Here is a 20893-nt window from a genome sequence, read left to right on the forward strand (position 1 = left end):
CAGTTGTAGCAGCTACGAAATCGTAGCTGCTACAACGTCAATGTTAAACTCTAAGTTTTAAGAGGTCATAACTTTTGGCTCGAGTTAAATCACAAGGTGTATAATATATCAAATCGAAGCTAATTCAGAGATATTCGATTTGACATATTGTGAGTTTAATGATTCAACTTGAATAAAAAGTTATGTCCTCTCGAAGTTATAATATATAGTTATAACAGCTACGAAATCGTAGCTATTATAACATGAATATTAAACCTTAAAGTTTGAGAGATTATAACTTTTGACTCGGCTTAAATTGTGAGATGCATAATATATCAAATCGAAGCTCGTTCAGATATCTATAATTTATTATAGGGTGAAACCCATAACGGCTAGGTTTCAGGCTAAAAAAACATCATTTAATCATTTTCGAAGGCTTAAATATTAATGTAATACACTTTATTGAGAGGAGTGATTTTCTCCAACTTGATTCAAGAATGATAATTGATAAATAATGTCACAAGTGCATTATAAGAGTCACAATGATTATACTCACCATAAATGAATTCCATTTGTTTAGAAGATATTAAATTTTTGATTTTTTTTTTGAATGGTGAAGGTTCATCAATAGATTTTGTCCATAAATATCTAATGGACCTTGAGATCTTGAAATAACTTTAAACAAAGACCAACATAGATTAAAATTAAATATTTCTAAAAAAAGGAACAAGAGCAATTTATAATATACCAAATATCAATTTACAATAGATATAGATCTCAAGTTGATAATACCCCTTTAAACCTCAAGGTCAATCTTTTTCAAGGAGCCCTATCTATACTAACCTTCCCAAACAATTAGGCGGCGTCCGACTCGGACTTCAGTTGCGTCTAGGTATTTCATCAAACAATTATGTGAGAAAAAAATGAACATGCGTTGGTCAATTCAAAAATGAATTAGGATAATATGTAAAATCAAATACGTGGGTCGATAAAATGCTCTAATGCCAGGTATGCTCTTTTGATTTTTTTTTTTTTTTGAAAAATAAAATTATCCTTCAACCATTTGCAGATTTGATTAGTTGAGCGAGGATTCGGCAGGTTTTTTACATGGATAAATATTCTCGCTTTGTTTTCCGTTGACTCATTTATTTATTTTAAAAAAAAAAGTTTATTAATTTTATTTGGCCGAATAAATTTGTTTTTTACACGGGGAGGTCTGTTTTCAGAAGTCAAAACAATTGTGAGCGGACAAAAGAGTCGTCCGGCCGCTCGCATGGACGAAGCAAGTTGCGTAGCAGACCACGAGAGCAGAAAATTCACAGATTTATTTCGCCAATAGACAGTTTCTATAAAAGGCGCCATGGCGACGGCGGTAGGTTGTTACGTCGAAAAGTCCTAAAGCAAACGCGTAACGTCGTTGCATCCGCATCTTCCGTTCCGGGCCTTGTTCGCAGCCAGCCAAAAGGGGCTTCTTGCTCTTGGAATGGAGCTACGGAGCGGCCTTCCGCTGGTTGGGCAGCAGTACGCCGCGCTGCTGAAGAAGAACGCGATCTTGACATGGCGGCACAAGAAGTCGGCGTCGCTCCAGCTCTTCTCCTCCCTCTTCTTCATCTTCCTCATCTTTTGCATCGAGAAGGCCATCCAGTCGCGCTTCTCCGACACTACCTCTTACAAGAACGTCCACGACCCCGAGGCCCTCGTCGATCATCCCATCCCTCCCTGCGATGACAAGTACTTCATCCACACGCCCTGCTACGACTTCCTCTGGAGCGGCCGGGACAGCGCCCGCGTCTCCGCTATCGTCGCCGCCATTATGAGGAACAACCCCGGCCGACCGATTCCCAGCGATAAGGTCAACTCCCCCATCTTTCTCTCTTTTTGCCGTCGAAATTGAAATCTCCGTCCACGATATTTTGTTTTTGTTTTTTTCTCGAAACCAATTTTGCTTCTTCACGAATCGAGTTGCTCATTCGAAAATTTTGTTTTACATTTCTTTCTTTCTTTCCCACGGATGTTTAAGGACAATAACCGATTGATGCTGTCGTTGATTGATGAGTCACATCCCAAAAGTTCATAATTTTTCATGCCCAACTCGTGTTATCATCTGCTTTTCTTTTGTAACGGAGGCCTATAATATATAAATTTGGCATGTTCTTGGTGATCACCTTTTTGTAAGTTTTTTAAACTACCTCTAAATGAGCTACCGCTCATAAATATTATAGGTCTTGTCTTTTGGAACTCCTGATGAAGTGGATGCCTGGCTGGAAAGTAATCCTATGCGGTGCCCTGGTGCCTTGCATTTTGTCGAGAGAAATTCTACTGTTATAAGCTATGGGATTCAGACCAACTCCACTGCTGTGGGTAGACGAGGAACTTATGAGGATCCTACTTTCAAATTTCAAATTCCACTTCAAATTGCAGCTGAGCGTGAAATTTCTAGGCACTTAATTGGAGGTTGGTATTGCGTAGATTTCCCAAATATTTGTTAATTTTTGAATTCTTGGTGATTCATACTTAATAACTCTAGAACTAATTGTTTCTAAATTCAAAAGGAAAAAGTAAAAGCTAATGACCATATTCATTGCTTAAGCAAAGCTTGTTGATTGAATTGCTATTCTAAAATTTGTGTGTCAATATAGAAAAGTCAAAATCTATTGAATTGTATTAGCAAACACACCATTTAGGAGTGAAGTGATGATTTTCAGAGGGTATTCTTGCCCACCTATTTATGAATATGTATAAGTATTCACCCATTTATGAACCGTTGGTGTTTGTTTCTCAGCTAGTCAAGTTGATTGTGATTGTTAATAAGGAGCTTCAGAAGTTATTGAATGGAGCACAGATATTACTCAATGTCAATGTCCATTGGTTGACTGATGGCCTATACCATCCTCAGTTCAGTTTGGAGATAGCTGAGTAAGATGATATGGGCGGCATGAATCAGTTTTTCTTTCTGTATACAATGAGAACATTTTGGTCCATGACATATGTATGCAAGTCTAGTATGGTTTGGCATTATTTATATTTATTCTGTAAGCTCTGATTAATCTGACAGATCTGATGATACTTCCATTGATTTTTTGTAGTTGGCTAACTTAATTAAATGCTTTCTTTCTTTCATTCTTTCTTTGTGCTATTAATTGTTTTCTCTCCTTTGGTAATCTCTTAGAAGTATGACCCAAAGTCCAATATGCAGTTTATTGCACTTTCTTGATCTGAACACCGAAATGGATATTTAATGGTGACCTTTGTCTCTATTAAGTTATTAATATTGTTCCTTGATTCTGTAAGAGGCCTGGTCATAATTGTCGCTATAATTAAGTATTTGATTCACTAACTTTTTCTGTTGCACTTTTTTCAGTGTATTGTGTCATACTCATTGATCTTTTTTTGTTGTAGATTCAAATTTTAACTGGACAATGGGTTTTAAGGAATTTGCTCACCCAGCCATACAAACTTTTTCAGCTGTTGGTTCTGCAGGGCCAACCTTTTTCCTTGCTATTGCTATGTTTGGATTTGTATTTCAAATTAGTTCTTTGATTCTAGAGAAAGAACTTAAACTTCGTCAGGTAATTATTATTGTCACAATTTTCATCATCAATTCTCTTTCGGCTATCTGAGTGTATAGCTTGTAACTAGAATACGGTTTTGTTCTTATGGAATTTGCAGGCCATGTCCTTAATGGGTTTATATGATTCTGCTTATTGGCTATCTTGGTTTACATGGGAAGCATTTCTTACATTCTTGGCAGCACTTTTTTCTGTCCTTTTTGGGATGATGTTTCAGTTCAACTTTTTCTTGAATAACAGCTTCAGTGTTCTATTCCTTGTATTCTTCCTTTTCCAACTTAATATGGTACATTCTTTTTCTATAGAAAACATTTTCACATACCAGTCTTTAATTTTCTGGCATTCTATTAATCTATTTTGTGCTTGTACCTTTTGCAGCTAAGTTTTGCTTTCATGATATCTGCTTTCATTAGTAAATCATCATCAGCTACTACTGTTGGGTTCTCAATATTCATTAATGGTTTTCTAACTCAGGTAAAGTTCTTTTTCCAATGATCTTAAGCTTGGAAGTGCTGGTAGTGTTCTGCAAATTGACAATAAAATAGCATACTTTTTGATACAGCTAGTCACACTCTTTGGATTTCCATATGATGACAATTTCTCAATCCTTTATCGAGTTATATGGTCATTATTTCCCCCGAACCTTCTCGCGAAAGCTCTCGATTTGCTTGGTAGTGCTACGGCTACCTCAGAGGATGAAGGAATTAGTTGGCGTAGACGTGGAGAATGCCCTAGCCGTGAATCTGATTGTGTGATAACAATTGTATGTTCTGAATTCATTCTTAGTATGAATTCATTCTTAGTATATTGGTAGAATCCTCAGTTAAGGAAATTAAGGAACTGACAATCTTTATTTAACAGGATGACATCTATAAATGGCTAATATCAACATTCTTTGTGTGGTTTCTTTTGGCAATCTACTTTGACAATATAATTCCTAACTCCAATGGTGTGAGAAAACCAATTTTTTATTTCTTGAGCCCCTCATATTGGACTGGGAAAGATGGAAACAAGGTCGTAGGTAAGAACATATAAATTTTGCTCTAAATTTTTTCTCCCTCGTTACTGAAAATTCATAGGGTTCATAATCCATGTTACATGACAGAGGGTGGTCCATGTAGCTGCTTTAAGTCGATCCCTCCATTAGGTGATTCTGCTCCTACTGATGAGGATGTCTTGGAGGAGGAAACTGCTGTGAAACAGCAAGCTGCTAATGGAGATATTGATCCACATGTTGCAGTTCAAATACGTGGCCTAACTAAAACATATGCTGGCACTAACAAAATTAGTTGTTGCAAGTGCCAAAGGTCTTCACCTTATCATGCTGTCAAGGTGCTTTTTATTTTTCTCCGTTGGACTGAATAGTCTGTTGTATTACTTTTCAACATTGCAAATGCATTTGTTAAATTCTTCTGATTAAACAAATGAAAGCTTTAGGGAGTATGGGTTAACTTTGCAAAAGATCAGCTGTTTTGCCTTCTTGGACCTAATGGAGCTGGGAAGACTACTGTGATTAATTGTCTTACTGGTATTACACCTGTTACAGGAGGAGATGGTAAGCTATTTCTTGTGTTTGACTTTTTAGTATATTGTAAAGACCATGAGCTAATTCTTTTTACCCACAGCATTGATTTACGGATATTCTGTTCGGACTTCATCTGGTATGTCAAGTATTCGAAGGATGATAGGTGTTTGTCCCCAGGTTTGGCTTGTTTGCCTGTTAATTCAATGTAAAATCCATGTCTGAACTGTTGAACCAAAAACTAATAACTGTTTTGCTCCTTTTTTTGGCAGTTTGATATCCTATGGGATGAATTATCTGGTAAAGAACACCTGCATCTATTTGCTAGTATTAAAGGTTTGCCTCCATCTACAATAAAGTTGGTAGGTTCTCAATATCATTGAATTTCATCATATCTACTATATTAATTTATATAATTTCCATATTGATTAATATGATTTTGAGGAAGATTTATCTAAGAAAATATTTTAATTTTAATTGGGAGTGTTATGGCAAACTTTTTTTTTTTTTCTGGGGACTTTTGATTCTTCAAATTAATTATGGTATTATACTTCTATGGATTATGTTGATACAGGTAGCGGAAAAATCATTAGCTGAGGTAAAACTTACTGCTGCTGCTAGTGTTAGATCTGGAAGCTATAGTGGAGGGATGAAGCGTCGGCTTAGTGTTGCTATTGCACTTATTGGAGATCCAAAAATGGTCTTTTTAGATGAACCAGTACGTTACTATGGAAATTTACTTTTTCTCATAACTAGCTTTATCAATAATATTTATACCTTAGGCTTCTTCATATAATCTAATTCCTGCCTATTTTTACAGAAGCAATACATATATGTTTGTGAGCAATTTAAGTTTCAATTTCGTGTTCTGTACTTTATATTCAGTCAATATGAACTACAAGTTGCATATGTGTAACAAGAGGTTGAAGATTACCACTAACGATCTTTGGCCACAACTGTGACATACCAATTAGTCTGACATTGAACATTGTTGGTTTCTCAAGCCTTTACCCTAGTATAATCTTATTTCTATGGCAAACTATGGTTATCAAAGGTTCCTAAACCTTTCCTTGATTGTATAATGGCCGTGTTTGGAATAAGGAAACATGGTATCAAGACGGATCCATTCCTAATCTTGGTGAAGGGAACTAAGCATGCATTTGATAACCCATATTTGCATTCTTAGAGTTGTCACCCCACCGGAGGAAAATCCACAGTGCGTCACAGTTGGGATTCAATCCTTAGATGTCTAGTTAACCACTTGAAGGGCCCTAACCACTGCACCTTGCACCATGTTCCGTTGGAAAAGAATAAACAAAACTCCTCCGCCATAATTAGTATAACTGAAGGATATGTGATAGTGTTTATCAAGCTCACATTCCTCCACCCTAACCTAGTTAGGGATGCCAGAAGATTGAAAATCCTATATTTTTTAAGCATAGATGAATAATACCACTAGTATGGGTTGATTATTAGTTAGAGTGCAAGAAGAAAAATGGCCATGAAGTTGAGAAATAGGTTTTCAGTATTGTAAAAGAACTTGCAATCTATGTTTATATAGCTTCAAATTAAAATAATTACATTGTACTAAACCCATTATTTACTGGTCTATTATTTCTAGATGGTATATCAAGAATAAAATGATAAAGGTGATATTATTTACATATAACCTCATCAAAGTGTAGGGGTATTTCATGTAACCCCAACTTCAAAATGACAAGTTGAAAATGTCATTCCATGTTGGAGCTACAATCTATGATTAAAATGACACCATTTCAATATTATTCCCTTCTAACATTACATAAGTTAAAAATGAAAAAAAGAATAGATTAAATCAAAAAGAAAAATTCTCTTGTTTTCGTGCAAGAAAACTTGTTGATCATGAGGATTTTGTTAGTTCCTTTTTCTATTCTTTGGATTGTATTAACTTTATTGTCATGCCCTTTGTATTCAATACTGAAGTGAATGTTTAGATGTTGAAAATATGTATATGAGATACCTCCAAAATTCCCCATGGTGTAGATATAATAATACACAAACAATAAAGTATTTGATATTTTGATCACAAGAACACAGACTTGTTTATACGTATTCAAAGTTGTTTTGGATGTGTACTCGTAATCAAATGTGGCAAATATGTTTGGCAGATAATTTAGCTTGTGTTTATATGTAAGTTGATGATTATTATGATGGAGCAACTCATTCATTGTTGTGTTTTATGAAAGAAAATTAAAAGAATTTGTGAGTTTTTCTTTTTTACCTTAATAGATTTAGACATAAAGATAAATGCATGACAAGCAATTTTTTTCTTTCATGACTAAATGGCAAGATCTTGTCCTTATTCATTTACTAGTTAAAGGAAGTCTATCATACCCTCCAACAAATGTCCCTGTTTGTTGCAGACTACAGGTATGGATCCTATCACTCGAAGGCATGTCTGGGACATAATAGAAGCTGCAAAGAAAGGACGAGCTATTGTTTTGACCACCCATTCCATGGAGGAAGCTGACATTCTAAGTGATCGGATAGCCATCATGGCCAAAGGAAAATTGCGATGTATAGGAACTTCTATACGACTTAAATCAAGATTTGGAACTGGTTATATTGCTAATGTGAGTTTCCACAGTAGTTCACATGGCCAAACTCCAAATGTTCATGGTGATACACCTGCAAATGGCCTTCATCTTGAGCTCGTGAAGCAATTCTTCAAAGATGTAAAGATCAATATTCTATAAATTATATATGTTTCTTTCTAAGATTTTCCCTATGAGTATCTGACATTGAAATGAAATTAACAGCGACTAGATGTGGACCCTAAAGAGGAGAACAAGTCGTTTTTGACTTTCGTCATCCCACACAAAAAGGAGGAGCTTCTAACTGTAATTTTATGTTCATTTGATACCACTGTATTTACCCTCCCTCCATCTGAGACATGGGTCCTTGTCTAACTTCTTTTTTTATTGCAGAATTTTTTTGCTGAGCTTCAAGATAGAGAAAGTGAATTTTGCATTTCCGACATACAACTTGGTCTGGCAACACTCGAGGAGGTGTTTCTAAATATTGCTAAACAAGCTGAACTAGAAAGCTCAGCGGCTGAGAGGAACCTGATCACTCTGAACTTGTCATCCGGATCATCAATTCAGGTTAAAATTCAGGAAATTTTGCTGTTTCTTCATGATTTTAAATAATGCATGGCTGCTCTGCCTCATATCATCGTTAATTCAGACAATCAGAAGTATTAAAATGAACTCGCACAAATCCCAAACCAATTATTCAATACTTAAATCTCTTCTTGCTAGATTTGGGTGGTATGTTTTCTAATCATCCAATTCGTGAGACAGCATGGTCACAACTAAAATGACCAACCTGCCAATCATGATTCGCTATGGAAGAATCTATGTTGGTCAATTGGATTAGTTATGCATGCATTTATAAGCTTTGGGGTTTTCTGACAATTGAAACAGTTGGAACTGTGCTCACTCTTTGCTATTCATGCAGATTCCAAAAGGCGCTAGATTCGTTGGGATCCCTGGAAGTGAGTCTACCGAGCATCCGAGAGGTCTGATGGTTGAAGTTTACTGGGAACAGGACGACACTGGATCCCTCTGTGTGTCTGGCCATTCACCTGAAACTGACATACCACCAAATGTCCAACCGACTATGAACCGAAACCCTTCTCGGAGAGAGTTACGTGGGGGCGGCCCAGTCGGATTCGTCATTGATGCAGATCAAGTTATTCATGGTCGCTGAGTATGAAATGTGTGAATCTTGGCGTGCCCCAGATTGCCGCTATTGATGTCGGTATATGAAGTAAAATGAGGATTGTTTGTCCTTTGGGGTATTTTTATGTTTCTACGTTCGTATTTGTTGTATTTGTAGCATTTTACTAAACCGGTAATTTGATTCATAATGCTCAAATCAAAATAAAGACTTGGACTGATATTTATCAAAATGATTTGACAACTAAAAAGGACTTAGATTTATACCACATGATTAGGCAAAAAGGGTGAAATTTGTCACCTGGCTGATTGTCCCATATTATTAGGAGGAATCCCTTCGGATGGGTCTAGTGATTAACGCATGAGGTATTATCATCATGAGGTCTGGGATTTGAATTTCGGTAAAATTAAGATAAATATCTACTTTATGTGCTAGTCATTATTCCAAAGGCTAGTAATCGTCTATGATTTACTTCTTCCGTGTTGGCCCTGGAACGGATTGACGGAGACGCTGAGAACGAACGTATTCATCTTTTACCATCATATTATTAGAAGGAAATAAATTTAAAAATTATAGATGATCACATATCTCTATTAATCTTCTAACATTGTTTTACTTTTTATCCATGATTTTGAGTACTTTTGATCGTTAATTTATTTTTGGCTTCAATAGCTGAAAGGGCTAAGTCATGCTATAGGTCATTACTACATCTTTAGTGGTCTCCTAAAATATTTGTATATTTATTATCCATCAGTTTGCACCCTCCTGAGTTAATCAAGCACAAGTAACTTGAATTTTATCTAATTAGTAGTCTTTGAACAAATCTTTAGAATCCATGATAAGTCATTTAAAGTGGTTGAATTGTTTTAGCTTCCAAAAATATTTCAACGTCATTTCTTAATTTTGTCGTTCAAGGTTGGTGGATAGTTCTTCAGATTGATCAATTCTATAAATTATCAATTTGACCATATAAAAATTTTTATGGACTATTAGAGTAAATCAGAAAATGCATATCATTATATATATTATAAAAATAATAAAAATATCGATAGAATTTTCGACGGATATTATTTCTGTTGGAGAATTTCAACAGAATGCGAGTTTCATTGGAAAACTCCAAAGGAACGTGATTTCCATTGGCAAAGTTTTAATTGTAAGGCAAAAGTGTGGGGTCTACCAACATAATTAAAATCCCGTCAATATATTTATCATCGACTGAATATATTCCGTCATGTTTTCCAGACGAAACCTAAATTATGTCGGTATGATATGGGTTACCGACAAAAATTATATTCTGTCAGTAACCCTTAGTAAAATTAGGACACATACCCGATTTTCCCTTACGCGCTCATTTCTTCCCTTCGCCGACGATTCTTGGGTAAGTCTTTGTCGTCTCTCCCTCTTCCCTTCTCCGGCCACCAGCCGCGTGTTGGCGGCTTCGACAGCCACCAAGCGCGTGCTAGCGGCTTCGGTGGCCGTGTGAATTTGATGATCCTTAGTTCAACTAGATGCACTACACTAATATTTTAAATATAATTCACCATCTTAACATCTCACTTATATTTAAATCTCAATATGCAACATAGCTCACCATCCTATTCTTAACATCTCACTTGTATTTACATGTCTCAATATACAAAACATGTTCATCTTATGGTTGTTGTGAGATATAATAGAGTTCTCTCTGGAGTAGATGATCATACGTATCTATTTAGATATGCTCAATTTGACCCTCATGCCTAGAATGTCAAATGATGTCTTCTGTTCTAAAGTTACTATGTTGCATTTGCTGAAACAAATATCAGGATCCATTTACTTAAAACATTGTAAACGTGGAGCTTGTCATCCCCAAGAGATTTGTACATTAATACAGAGCATATACAAGATGGTAGGATCAATTTACATAAAAGCATGGTCGTGTGCGTTATTTATCTGATTTTGTTTTCTTTTTTCCCTTTGTTGATTTAGCGTTGAATTAACCAAGCACAACTCGTACCAAAATCCCTTGATTCTGTTAGTGATTTCAGATCTCTTTTAGTCCAGTATGCAAAACCAAACTATTGTGGTTGACGCTGGGATCCATGGTTGCAGACTTCCTAGACCAGAATTGGTGGAACCTCTGTCTTGCATAGTCCATGTAATCAAAGTCTATATCATTTACCTTTTCCTACAACAAGAAGAAGGATTTAGTCATCAAAAATGAAATACGTGCAGGGAGAGTTTCTTACCGAGATTATTCCCCATAAACCCCATATAAGATGGCTTGCCAAAGCATACTTCTCGACGAGGAGGAGCAGATTCTCGACTTCCGCGTCTTCTGCTTTCTCACCTACATTTCAAATTTAGAAGTCAAATTTTTTTGAAGATTCACAAGTGTGCAGCAACTATTGAATATTAACCTTACTAATTCATCGTAAAGAAACCGAATGAAATTATTTAGCACCATTGATGAAAGCAATATGAAGCTTTAAATGGGCGTTATTGGCTAGTCTCAGAACAATAGTTTTACTAGTTATGCTAATAAAGCGATTTTGAAAATGAGTGCTCAGCATATGTTGTGGTCATCTAAAAACCTGTAGGCCAGTTCTACGCTAATTAAAAGATATTCCAGAATCTACAACAGTCATACTGAAAACGCCTAGTATTCGACTTTGGGTCTACACTACCTGAAGCACCAAGATATATCTCTACAAATCTTTTCCTTTCTTTGAAATCTGCAGAATAAAGGCAGACATCCGTTAGACGGTCATTTTCGGGCAGTGGCATATTAGATGATCTTTTGAATCAGAAACGAGAATCTGAATACAGAGTAGGGAAAAATAATAATAATAAATTGACCTGGATATTTTGTGTAGTCCAATAAATGAGGCATTTCAGTGTGGTAATTAGCAGCCATCTCGCAGAAATGATTGGCAATATCAAATGCAACAGGGTTGTAACTGGCATACTCATAGTCCTGTAACAAAGAGAAAATAATAAAAACAAATACAACTTTTTTAACATAAAAGAAATATCTGATAGTTGAAGATTCAAGATGCAGATATGAGGGGAGTTCAAAAAGCTGACAGACTGGTATCCTAAATAATGCCAGGCAAAGAATTATTTGATTTAAATAGCAACAATAAGCTGTTAAGTTCCTATAAGTACCTAGGAAGATAACTATTCTGTTGCAAGAAAAGCCAAGTCGAATGATAGAGCTATGCAGCCATATAACTAAATATAGAGGAGCCGATAAACATTAAACACAAGTGGAAGTTAGCTTGCAAATCAAAGATGTAATAGTTAATACAATAACTATAGAGTCGAATATCTATTAATCAAAAGGCAGCGTTCTGGAGGGTTCACTCGCTGATGAAATAATTGAAAATTAACTATCTATCTAAGCTTGGGATGTAATACATAGCCATCCATTTGGAAACAACTTCGAGGGTTCACTGTACATGTGTGGGCTCACTGCTGGAATTTTGTACTGCTAATGGTTCAGGTGATACAAATTTTCAGAGAAACTTACTATTATAGTCACGACGCCAGTATCTTCATCAATCATAATGTTTCCATACTGAAGATCATTATGACAAAAGCCTATCCTTTGTTCTCCAATGGTTTCATTCTCGAGAGTAGCAATCTCCTTCTCAAGTGCATCCAAACAAAACTCTTCAGCTTCAGCAGCAGGGCAGCAACTTTTTGCTACATTAAGCCAGTTTCTACAGGAGAAGAATCAACAGAAAGCGTGTGGTGAATTTGAATGAAACACACTGTTAGCCAAAGAATTTTAGTACCTCATTCTTTTCCAAAGTTGTATACTACTCGGACCAGGCATGCTAAGATCATGGAACTCCCTCAGTTTTAATGCTACAAGGGCAGATATTTCTGGATCACGGAGGTCAACAGCAGAAAGTGTCTTCCGAATCCATGATGTCAAAACACTAGTTTAATTAATCAGCCATAACAATTAAATGAGAAAACGGAGTAAAACATGAAGTAAATGTTTTTGAATTATCGAAGGTGTTTAGATTGATGATATGAGTGGAAAATGAAAAATCAGGAGAATAATATTCTAACCAATGAGGTAATTACAGATAGAATGATCTCTATAGTAAGTTAGTATTTATACAGACAAACGAGTTTCATTTAGACTATCTTTGAAGTGAAATTGTCCATGCATATATCTTCAAGAGAGATGAGAATCCTACAAGTTCAAGGAAGGTAAAAGTATTCAAGCATATCAAGTGTTTTACTTAATCAAACATCTTATATGCTATTGAGAGAATACCATATTAAGCAAGTCAAGTGTTCACTTAATCAACTCTGAGGAAATAGAGTAGGAGTATACAGAAATCCTTTCAGCTACTGCTTATGTGAACTTGATTATATCCTATTAATTAAAAGTTCAATCTACTTGTTCTTTGGAATTTTCTGAAACACTTCAAATTTTTTTCCCCAATTTTTAACTGAATTCACTGACCTACTGAAAAGAAGGGGAAAAAAACAGAGCTCGAACACTGAGGCATCATCGCCCCAATTGCCTTATAAAAGAAAAATAAGTATGCAAGGGCTCTTTTTTATAATAAAAATTACTCAAATAAAGTTCTCATTTTTTTAACTCTTATCATAATTCCATGCAGAACTTGACTCCAGATTTAGACCCAAAACAATACCGTCGATTAAACATAGCTGTTTAGAATTAGTTTATATAAAAACTGATATTAAATATTTTGATTAGATTAGAAATTTGATTTTTTTTCAAAAAAAAAGGTTATTATATGAGGATTATTTAAATGTTTTTGAAGGAAAAAGCCTCTAGCATTTGCCAGCTTTAATATCCAGAAGTCATAATTAAGAAAGGCAAGAAACGGTCGCAAAGGAACAATCTTGCAACACGTGCAATTTACGTCATCGCAAAGCGAACGGAAACGATAAAGCACAAAAAAAAAAAAAAAAAAAAAAAAGTTGACGCGGACAACCAAACCGGTTATTGAAACGCATGGAGAAACGATGCAAAGCTTCTCAGCGTGCCATATGAATCTCGCAAGAATCTCTCGAGGCCGTGCGATTCGCCAAGAATAAACCCTAAAAAGCGAAAGGCACAGCACCCACGAACAAAGATTTGGGGAATTGCCAGAAACTTCCTCATAAGAACCAAGAATTCGACCAGAAACAACAAGCGCTTTTTTCAAATCGGGGGATTAATTTGAAAGAGAAGAAAACTAACAAAATCAACAGACAAGACAAGTGCGTCCGTAAGACTAGAGCATTCAAACTGGACATACCCTGGCATGGATGAACTCCTCGACGCGGCCGTTGGTGAAGCGGCCTAGGAGACGCGGACCCTGGCCGTGCCGGGATATGCACTCGAAGGTCCGGATCTCCTCGTCGCGGTCGAAGAAGACGTCAACACCCTCGCCGTAGATTCGAACGAGCACCTTGCGAGGGCGCTGCCCATGCGAGGGCCACTTGATTTGATAGACCTCGTTGGTCATGGCGCCCTGGAGCGGCGCAACCTCGAGAGCCCTGGAGTCATCCACGTCGCTCCATCCGGAGGCCAGGCGGAGCAAGATCTTACTGGCCTCCATGGGAATCACCCCCTTGTCCTCCTCCTGTTCAACCACGGAGCCGACGCTGCGCACTCCATCCTCGAGCCCGATCGCTACCATCTCTTCCGGCGACGCTTCTTCGTACTCCTGGCTTCTACAGAGCCGAAAAAGGTTCCAAGGCCGGTTGAAGAAGATACACAGGCACCGGGTAAATTTGACAAGGGTAGAAGAGAAGAATCAAGGGATGGTTTTGATCGAAAGCGATCGCAATCGACAGAGAGAGGGGAAAAGAGCAGGAAGATTGGAAGCAGATATGGACGGCGCGAGTCAGGTCCAGCTCCAAGGATGATGGCTGTACGACGACACGCTGGGTACGAATTCGGAGGGGTTGGGTTTATTTTATAGGCACTAGGAGTCGGCGGAAGCCAGGCAGCAGGCCCAACTGACTGGCGGAGGAAGTCGGCGAAATGAGAGAGGCATCCGACGGAGAAGACGTGGACGCGTGGCGTAAAGCGTGGGAATACCTGTTATTGTGCTTCCTTCAACGACCACGCGTCGTCAATCAGATGGTTGTTGCTGTCTCTGCCAGTTGGACCTTCCGTCCCGAACCAACCTGTTCTTTTCTTAGCAAATTTGTGTAAATTTGTTTGTGTTTTGTTTCTTTTTTTTATTTCCCTTTTTTAGAGGGAAAAAAATGTTTCTGTTTCTTAGAAAACATATCCGATTCCATTTTGTCCGGACGCCGTAACAATTCTGGGCTTACGCTCGAGTAAGTGATATTTTCTAATGTGGGTTTTTTTTATTGATAGGTATTTCTTTGTTTTTTCCTACATGCATGGGCCATGATATTATAATTAATTAATTAATTATAATGACGTCCATTATATTGGATTAACAAGGATCTGATCCTTATCCATTAAAAGAAAGTTAAAATTTTTATTAATTCAAAGAAAATAAAAATAAGGATTCGAACCCTTTTTACACGCTCGGCAATCTAAACAATTTCAAACCAAACATACGACTAAATGACAAATACAAACAATTTTTTTTCTTACAAAAAATATATAAATATTAATTGGGATTATAAAATAAAATTATTATTTTCACCCAGAAAACGCTCTGAGATTTTCAGAATTTCCAAAATATCATTTGTCAAAGATGCACCCAAAATTTCTGGGTACCCAAAGACGCATCTAAATTTTAATTTTCTCAAAAGGTGCACCTCATTCCATTTACCTCTCTTATCCCAAGCTGACCCAGTATCTTTTTCTCTCATGTCTTCTCTTCGTGTGTCGTGTCGATTAAGATTAAAAATTATATATTTAATTATATTATAATGATTTTCATATAAAAAATATTATGAACCAAATTAATTTTTTAAAAAATTATTCATTAAATTTAGAATAATCTTAATTTATCCATTTTAATTTAAAATTTTCAAATTTAATAAAATAAAAAAGTTAATAAAAAATATATAAAATAATTTTCCCCTATTTTTGATATAATAAAAAACTAATTAAAATAAAGATAAAAAGTAAAAAATTTATTTGAAAAAATTAGCACTTGGTTTTGGTTTTCAAAACTAACCATAGGGGTGCTAGTTCAAAATTCAATATTATTTTATGGTGTTGATTTTTAAAAATTAATAATGTTGATTTTTGAAATACAATATCACTATGATATTAATTTTTAAAAATCAACCCTAGTATTATGTTATTCTCACACAGGAGTGTTGATTTCTGAAAATGATCATTAATATAATATTGTCCTTAGAAATCAATACTAGAATAGTGTTGATCTTTTAAACATCGAAGTGTGCTAATTGTCATGTAACCATAATTTCATTTGTGGGACTAAGGACGAGGTTTGCACATCATAGCTGCTTTTTCTATACTCAGTTATTCTATTACATGTCAATTTGTCAAAAATCCAAATCTCTAGGTTCATTAATAAATTTTAATTAAAACTTATTGATAGACCTAAAGAGCTCTGATCAAATATACTCCAAATGATATATATGCCCTAGAGTTTATACGTGCACAAATCTATCATCTTGAAAGTCATTAATAGTAACGATAAGAATGTTCTCAAAATTTTAGATTTTAAGGCAATTGACGCATACACATGTGGCAAAAAGATGATTCATTCATTCTCAACGCACTCGTCAACCCGTCCCTAGGCTAACACAAAGGAGGTAAATCACAGGTGGCTACTACTATTAGTACAAGTGGCTAAGGCATGGGAAAAGACATACTAGCCATTAGTGCAATTGACGCATACATATGTTAGAACTAGATATGGACACCATAATTAAATACCTTCAATGCACTCATATGTTTCATTATATGTCAAGTTTTCATAAATCTAATTTTTTTAGATCCATTGGTTTTGATCAAAATCTATTGATGGACCTAGAAAGCTCTTATTAGATTCGTTCTAAATGCTACAAGTTTTTGTAGTGTTCCCAGAAAATGCATGAGTGATTCAATGAGATGTCTCGGATATTTAAATCATCTCTGGTTCATACAATCATGTTACCACACAGGTGGTTTTTGGAAAGAGTAAATGAGAAATGAACTCAGCGAGGCTACACACATGATTTTTGGGAAAGATAAAATGAAAACTAAACCACTATGTGATGTAGATAATCTCAAAAACACTTAGGAGATATGGGTAAATTGCATAACCAGCTAGGGATGACAATTTTATCCAAATTTGATGGAGAATTTAATATTCAACTCGATATCCAATTTTATATATATATATATATATATATATATATATATATATATATATATATATATATATATATATAATTTTTACAATAACAGTAATTGTGAACAGTACTTCTAAACAATAATTATGAACAGTAAATTTGAACAGTACTTCTGAACATTAATTGTGAACAGTAAATTTGAACAGTACTTCTGAATGCCTAATTATAATGTGGATAGTTTATTTAAAACAATGATTTTATTTTCTTAGTTTTCTGTTATTCTTCCTCCCAGTGAGCCTCACCTGTAGAGAACAATAAACTTGCAACCCCGACTTGTCTATTGGTATTTTGGGATTGTCCCGTTAACCTTAGATAGTCAGCACAGGTTTTACACAAGAATTCTCATACAGTTACTGTTCGCCTGTGGGTACTTAGATAAGGACTAAGGAAGGAAAAAGAACATAAACAGAGAATATAAACCACTGAAATATTTTTTTTTCAAACTAGTACAGAAAAACTTCTGCTGATAGGCATATATAAACAAACAGTTTATACAGGACGCTTAATTGTTTACAGATAGAGACTGCTTACATACTTGGGAGGAAAAATACACATACTTACAGAAATAAAAGCTAGAGGTTGCAGCACACTTGAAAACTTGAAAACTTGCTTCCAGAGAGCAAGGGTCGCAGTCTGTAGAGCCAGGGTTGGTGAGGGCTTTTTATAGGAGAGGGAGAGAAGAGAGGGGGTCGGTTCATTCGGGGAGAAGGAACCTTTTATCCGCGCTTTCAGGGAAAGGTTGAGGGGACCCGTCCATGAGAACAGAAAGAGAGCAGCTGGTGCCAAAGTAATGGAGAGAAGCTGTAAAGTGGAGAGTAGTGGACTGAAAAGAGTGGGTGGACAGTGGAGAAAGACAATAGAGGAGCTGTAAAGTGAGGGTAGTGGGCTGAAAAAGAGTGGTTTGTCAGTGGAGAAGGACAATAGGGTAGGTTAGGTCCCTATGGTTCCATCATGTTGGTGAGATTATGCTCGCTGACAGAATCCAATGAGGGAGTAGAATTTGTGCCTTGGGCTTCTTGAAAGTGGGCTTCTTGGAGATGGGCTGGAGGTCTAGAGTGGGTTGCCTGACCTGTTGTGGAAGTATCTACATGTTGCTCTTGGGCTACATATTATTGTGATCTGGCTAAAGAGGCTCTGTAAGCTCTGGAGGTCAGGGCAGAACTTGCCAGCCTTTTAATGGTCCATCGGTCAGCTTTCTTTTGATAATGATGTAGTAGAGTTGAATATTGTGTTGTAAAAGAAAATGGAAGGAATCGGGTGCCCATATCTCTTGGCCAATAGATCTTTTCTGTATATGTTTCTCCTGCTAGAAGGTACTCATTTGGGTCTTCTAATTTATCCCATGACCACTTAGCCCCTTGGACCGAAGCTCTCCAATGTTTCAATTGGTCTGGTAATGGTGAGAAAGCTTCCCAGTCGATGTCAAAATCGGAAGTATAATTATCAAATTCTGGTTGCCGACCATTTAGGTCATCAATATCTATTTTGATAAGGTGTCTAGCAAGCTCAATTTTTAGACCTACCCATTCTGGAGGTGAACTTTCAAAAGTGTAGATAACAAATGTTTCTTCCTCTTCTAGGGCAATAGCTATGATTTGTCCAAGTTTCTTTGGAAAGTCTTGGAGAAAGTTAGGGGCATGTACCCATAGTTTGTAGAGCAAACCATAGTTCATTAAAAGGAATAGAGTAATGACTCTTCCTTTAATTGTTGGTGGTTCATATGTGTCCATGTTTATATGTACCTTTCAGAAAGCATATAGGAGATGACATTGACATCCAAATTTTTCTGAAGTTTCACAGGCTTTGGTTCTTTTGTTGCATTTCAATTTGGGGCTGCTTTCTCCTTCATATATGATTGTCATCCCCTTTGGAACTTGTTCTTGATGTAATATTTTTAAGGCATCACATAGTTCTGCAAAGGTTTGAAAAGTAGAGTCCTCTGCAAGATGCCTTATGTATATGGAGATCTTATCTGGAATAGTGGTGGGTAGGCCCAACAGAATTGCTTCCGCATTTCTTTGTCTGGAGGTGGCAGCTGCAGCAGTTCTTAATTGTCCCAATGTTAAATAATTAGGCCTATGAACCTTAGGCTGTGCATTATTTGAAAATGTTATAATAGCCTATGCATATGTCTTTTCAAGCCTTTCTTGGGCTTTTTCTGGCTGATCTGTTTCCATAGGTGATTTGCCCCCTGACTTTAGTAGGGTACTGATAAAGAAATTTGGCCCAATGACTGTTCTAGCAGAATCAAAAGCATCTTCTAGTGAGTAAAAACCCCGAAATGAGGGAGTTGCACATCCTTGAATAGCAATTGTAACTTCTTCCCAGTCATAATATACTCCTGCTTGGGAACCTGAGTAAACTACATAACAAGAGAACTTCTTTCCAACTGATTTTTGTATTGTTGTTTGGAAGTAATTAGCCACGACATTGATTATGGCTATCTTGTATTTTGTTCCACCAGGGATTGTCGGAATGTTCCATATGTTGTTCAGAAGACATGTTTGTATATGGTCTAATTTTTCTCTGACTGGAAAATGAAATTGTTCTTCATAACGGATGAATTGTTGAAGTTCTTGATTCCCGAACCTCATAGTTTTCATTGTAAAAGTGTTGACTTTCTTTTGTATATCCATGTCTGCAAGACTAATGTCAAAGTTTAGTGTAATAATTGAGATAATGTATCTGCCAAAGAATTGTTACTCCCCTTAATGTATTCTCATTGGATGGTTAATCCTTTGTCAATAATAGTGTCTGTAAATTTTAACCATCTTTTTGTACTAAGGCCTTTTCGAAGGCCTTTGGTTTGTTGGCTATATTTTACAATAGCTTCACAGTCTGTTCTGACTGTGATTTCTCTTTTGCTGCAAATAAAAAGTCTGAAAGGATCAAAGCAATAAATTACAGCTAAAATTTCATAGTCTAAAGAAGTCAGTCGGTCTTTTTCTTTGTATTGGCCTGAAGCATACCTGCATAGTGCTTCTATATTTTTAGGATTATATTTGTTGGATTTTCTGTAAAGAGCGCCTCCCCATCCTGTTTCACAACCATCTGTTTCTATAATTAGATAGTCTGTATCAAGAGGTAGTGTTAATTCAGGCAAGTTTTTTATCATATTTTTTATCTGTCTAACCAGGTCTATATCTTGTTGGTTAAAATATTTTTATCCTCTTTGTGATGTTTTATTGTACAAAGGTCCACTGATTTTTCCAATATCTTTTAGATATTGTCTGGTGATCCGGCGTTAAGAATGGGGGGACCCGCAGATGGGGTCCCGTTCGAGCGGAACCAGAGATTACCCAGCCAAAGGTTTGGGTTTCCGACGCCAAAGCAGGAGAACCGGAGCCGAGTGGCTGAGCGGAGGTGTCCGCTCGGCCGAGGACAGAATGGCCGAGCGGAGGTGTCCGCTCGGCCGGAATCGTGGCGAGGGAACAGTGGTTAGCCGAGCGGCCTATTCGCTCGGCTCGGGATATGGTATGTCAGCAAAGGCATGATGATTAGACTGTACGCAAGATGGCACTATTAAAGGCCCCACCATCACGTCACGGAAAGATTGATACAGTAGCAGTATGGTCTTATGGATGCCCTTCTGACAGGCCCACACCTAGGCATGGTCGAAAGCAGGTGATTGCTTCGATTGGTATGCCCAGGCTCCTTCGAGAGGTCTATATAAGGCCTCCACTTCTTCAACCGGAGGTACACAAGTCTACATTTTCTAAGCCACTTTCTTATTCCTTCGCCTAACTTGAGCGTCGGAGGGCCGTCGCCGGGACACCCCCCCCCCGGCTCGATT

The 20893-nt window shown here is 36.7% G+C and overlaps 2 protein-coding genes across 2 annotated transcripts; one reads left to right on the forward strand and one right to left on the reverse strand.

Annotated features, from left to right (window-relative positions):
* Positions 1-1258: 1258 nt before the first annotated feature.
* LOC122046899 (ABC transporter A family member 2-like) lies at positions 1259-8990 on the forward strand. Its single transcript, XM_042607846.1, has 16 exons — positions 1259-1831; positions 2202-2433; positions 3379-3548; positions 3649-3834; positions 3927-4022; positions 4111-4311; positions 4410-4569; positions 4654-4880; positions 4986-5103; positions 5174-5250; positions 5343-5432; positions 5645-5788; positions 7473-7784; positions 7869-7949; positions 8037-8213; positions 8569-8990. The coding sequence occupies exons 1-16, from the start codon at positions 1463-1465 to the stop codon at positions 8818-8820; spliced, it is 2892 nt and encodes a 963-aa protein (XP_042463780.1). The 5' UTR covers positions 1259-1462; the 3' UTR covers positions 8821-8990.
* A 1639-nt stretch (positions 8991-10629) lies between these two features.
* LOC122046900 (probable choline kinase 2) lies at positions 10630-14705 on the reverse strand. The gene is made up of 7 exons (XM_042607847.1): positions 14061-14705; positions 12570-12691; positions 12302-12494; positions 11629-11746; positions 11457-11504; positions 11019-11119; positions 10630-10957 (listed from the first exon to the last, which is right to left on the reverse strand). The coding sequence occupies exons 1-7, from the start codon at positions 14442-14444 to the stop codon at positions 10814-10816; spliced, it is 1110 nt and encodes a 369-aa protein (XP_042463781.1). The 5' UTR covers positions 14445-14705; the 3' UTR covers positions 10630-10813.
* Positions 14706-20893: the final 6188 nt, after the last annotated feature.

Source organism: Zingiber officinale, chromosome 2B (genome assembly GCF_018446385.1).
Source record: "Zingiber officinale cultivar Zhangliang chromosome 2B, Zo_v1.1, whole genome shotgun sequence".
Classification (NCBI taxonomy): domain Eukaryota; kingdom Viridiplantae; phylum Streptophyta; class Magnoliopsida; order Zingiberales; family Zingiberaceae; genus Zingiber; species Zingiber officinale.

What these genes read in the sequence shown, in the direction of transcription:
- LOC122046899 (XM_042607846.1), top strand. Translation starts at nt 1,463, where the DNA reads ATGGAGCTACGGAGCGGCCTTCCGCTGGTTGGGCAGCAGTACGCCGCG. An exon ending in TTAATGGTTTTCTAACTCAG is followed by an intron (nt 4,023 to 4,110) that starts GTAAAGTTCTTT and finishes TTTTTGATACAG; the next exon opens with CTAGTCACACTCTTTGGATT. An exon ending in TGATAGGTGTTTGTCCCCAG is followed by an intron (nt 5,251 to 5,342) that starts GTTTGGCTTGTT and finishes TTTTTTTGGCAG; the next exon opens with TTTGATATCCTATGGGATGA.
- LOC122046900 (XM_042607847.1), bottom strand. Translation starts at nt 14,444, where the DNA reads ATGGTAGCGATCGGGCTCGAGGATGGAGTGCGCAGCGTCGGCTCCGTG. An exon ending in AGGAGTTCATCCATGCCAGG is followed by an intron (nt 12,692 to 14,060) that starts GTATGTCCAGTT and finishes TGGATTCGGAAG; the next exon opens with ACACTTTCTGCTGTTGACCT. An exon ending in CAACTTTGGAAAAGAATGAG is followed by an intron (nt 12,495 to 12,569) that starts GTACTAAAATTC and finishes CTTCTCCTGTAG; the next exon opens with AAACTGGCTTAATGTAGCAA.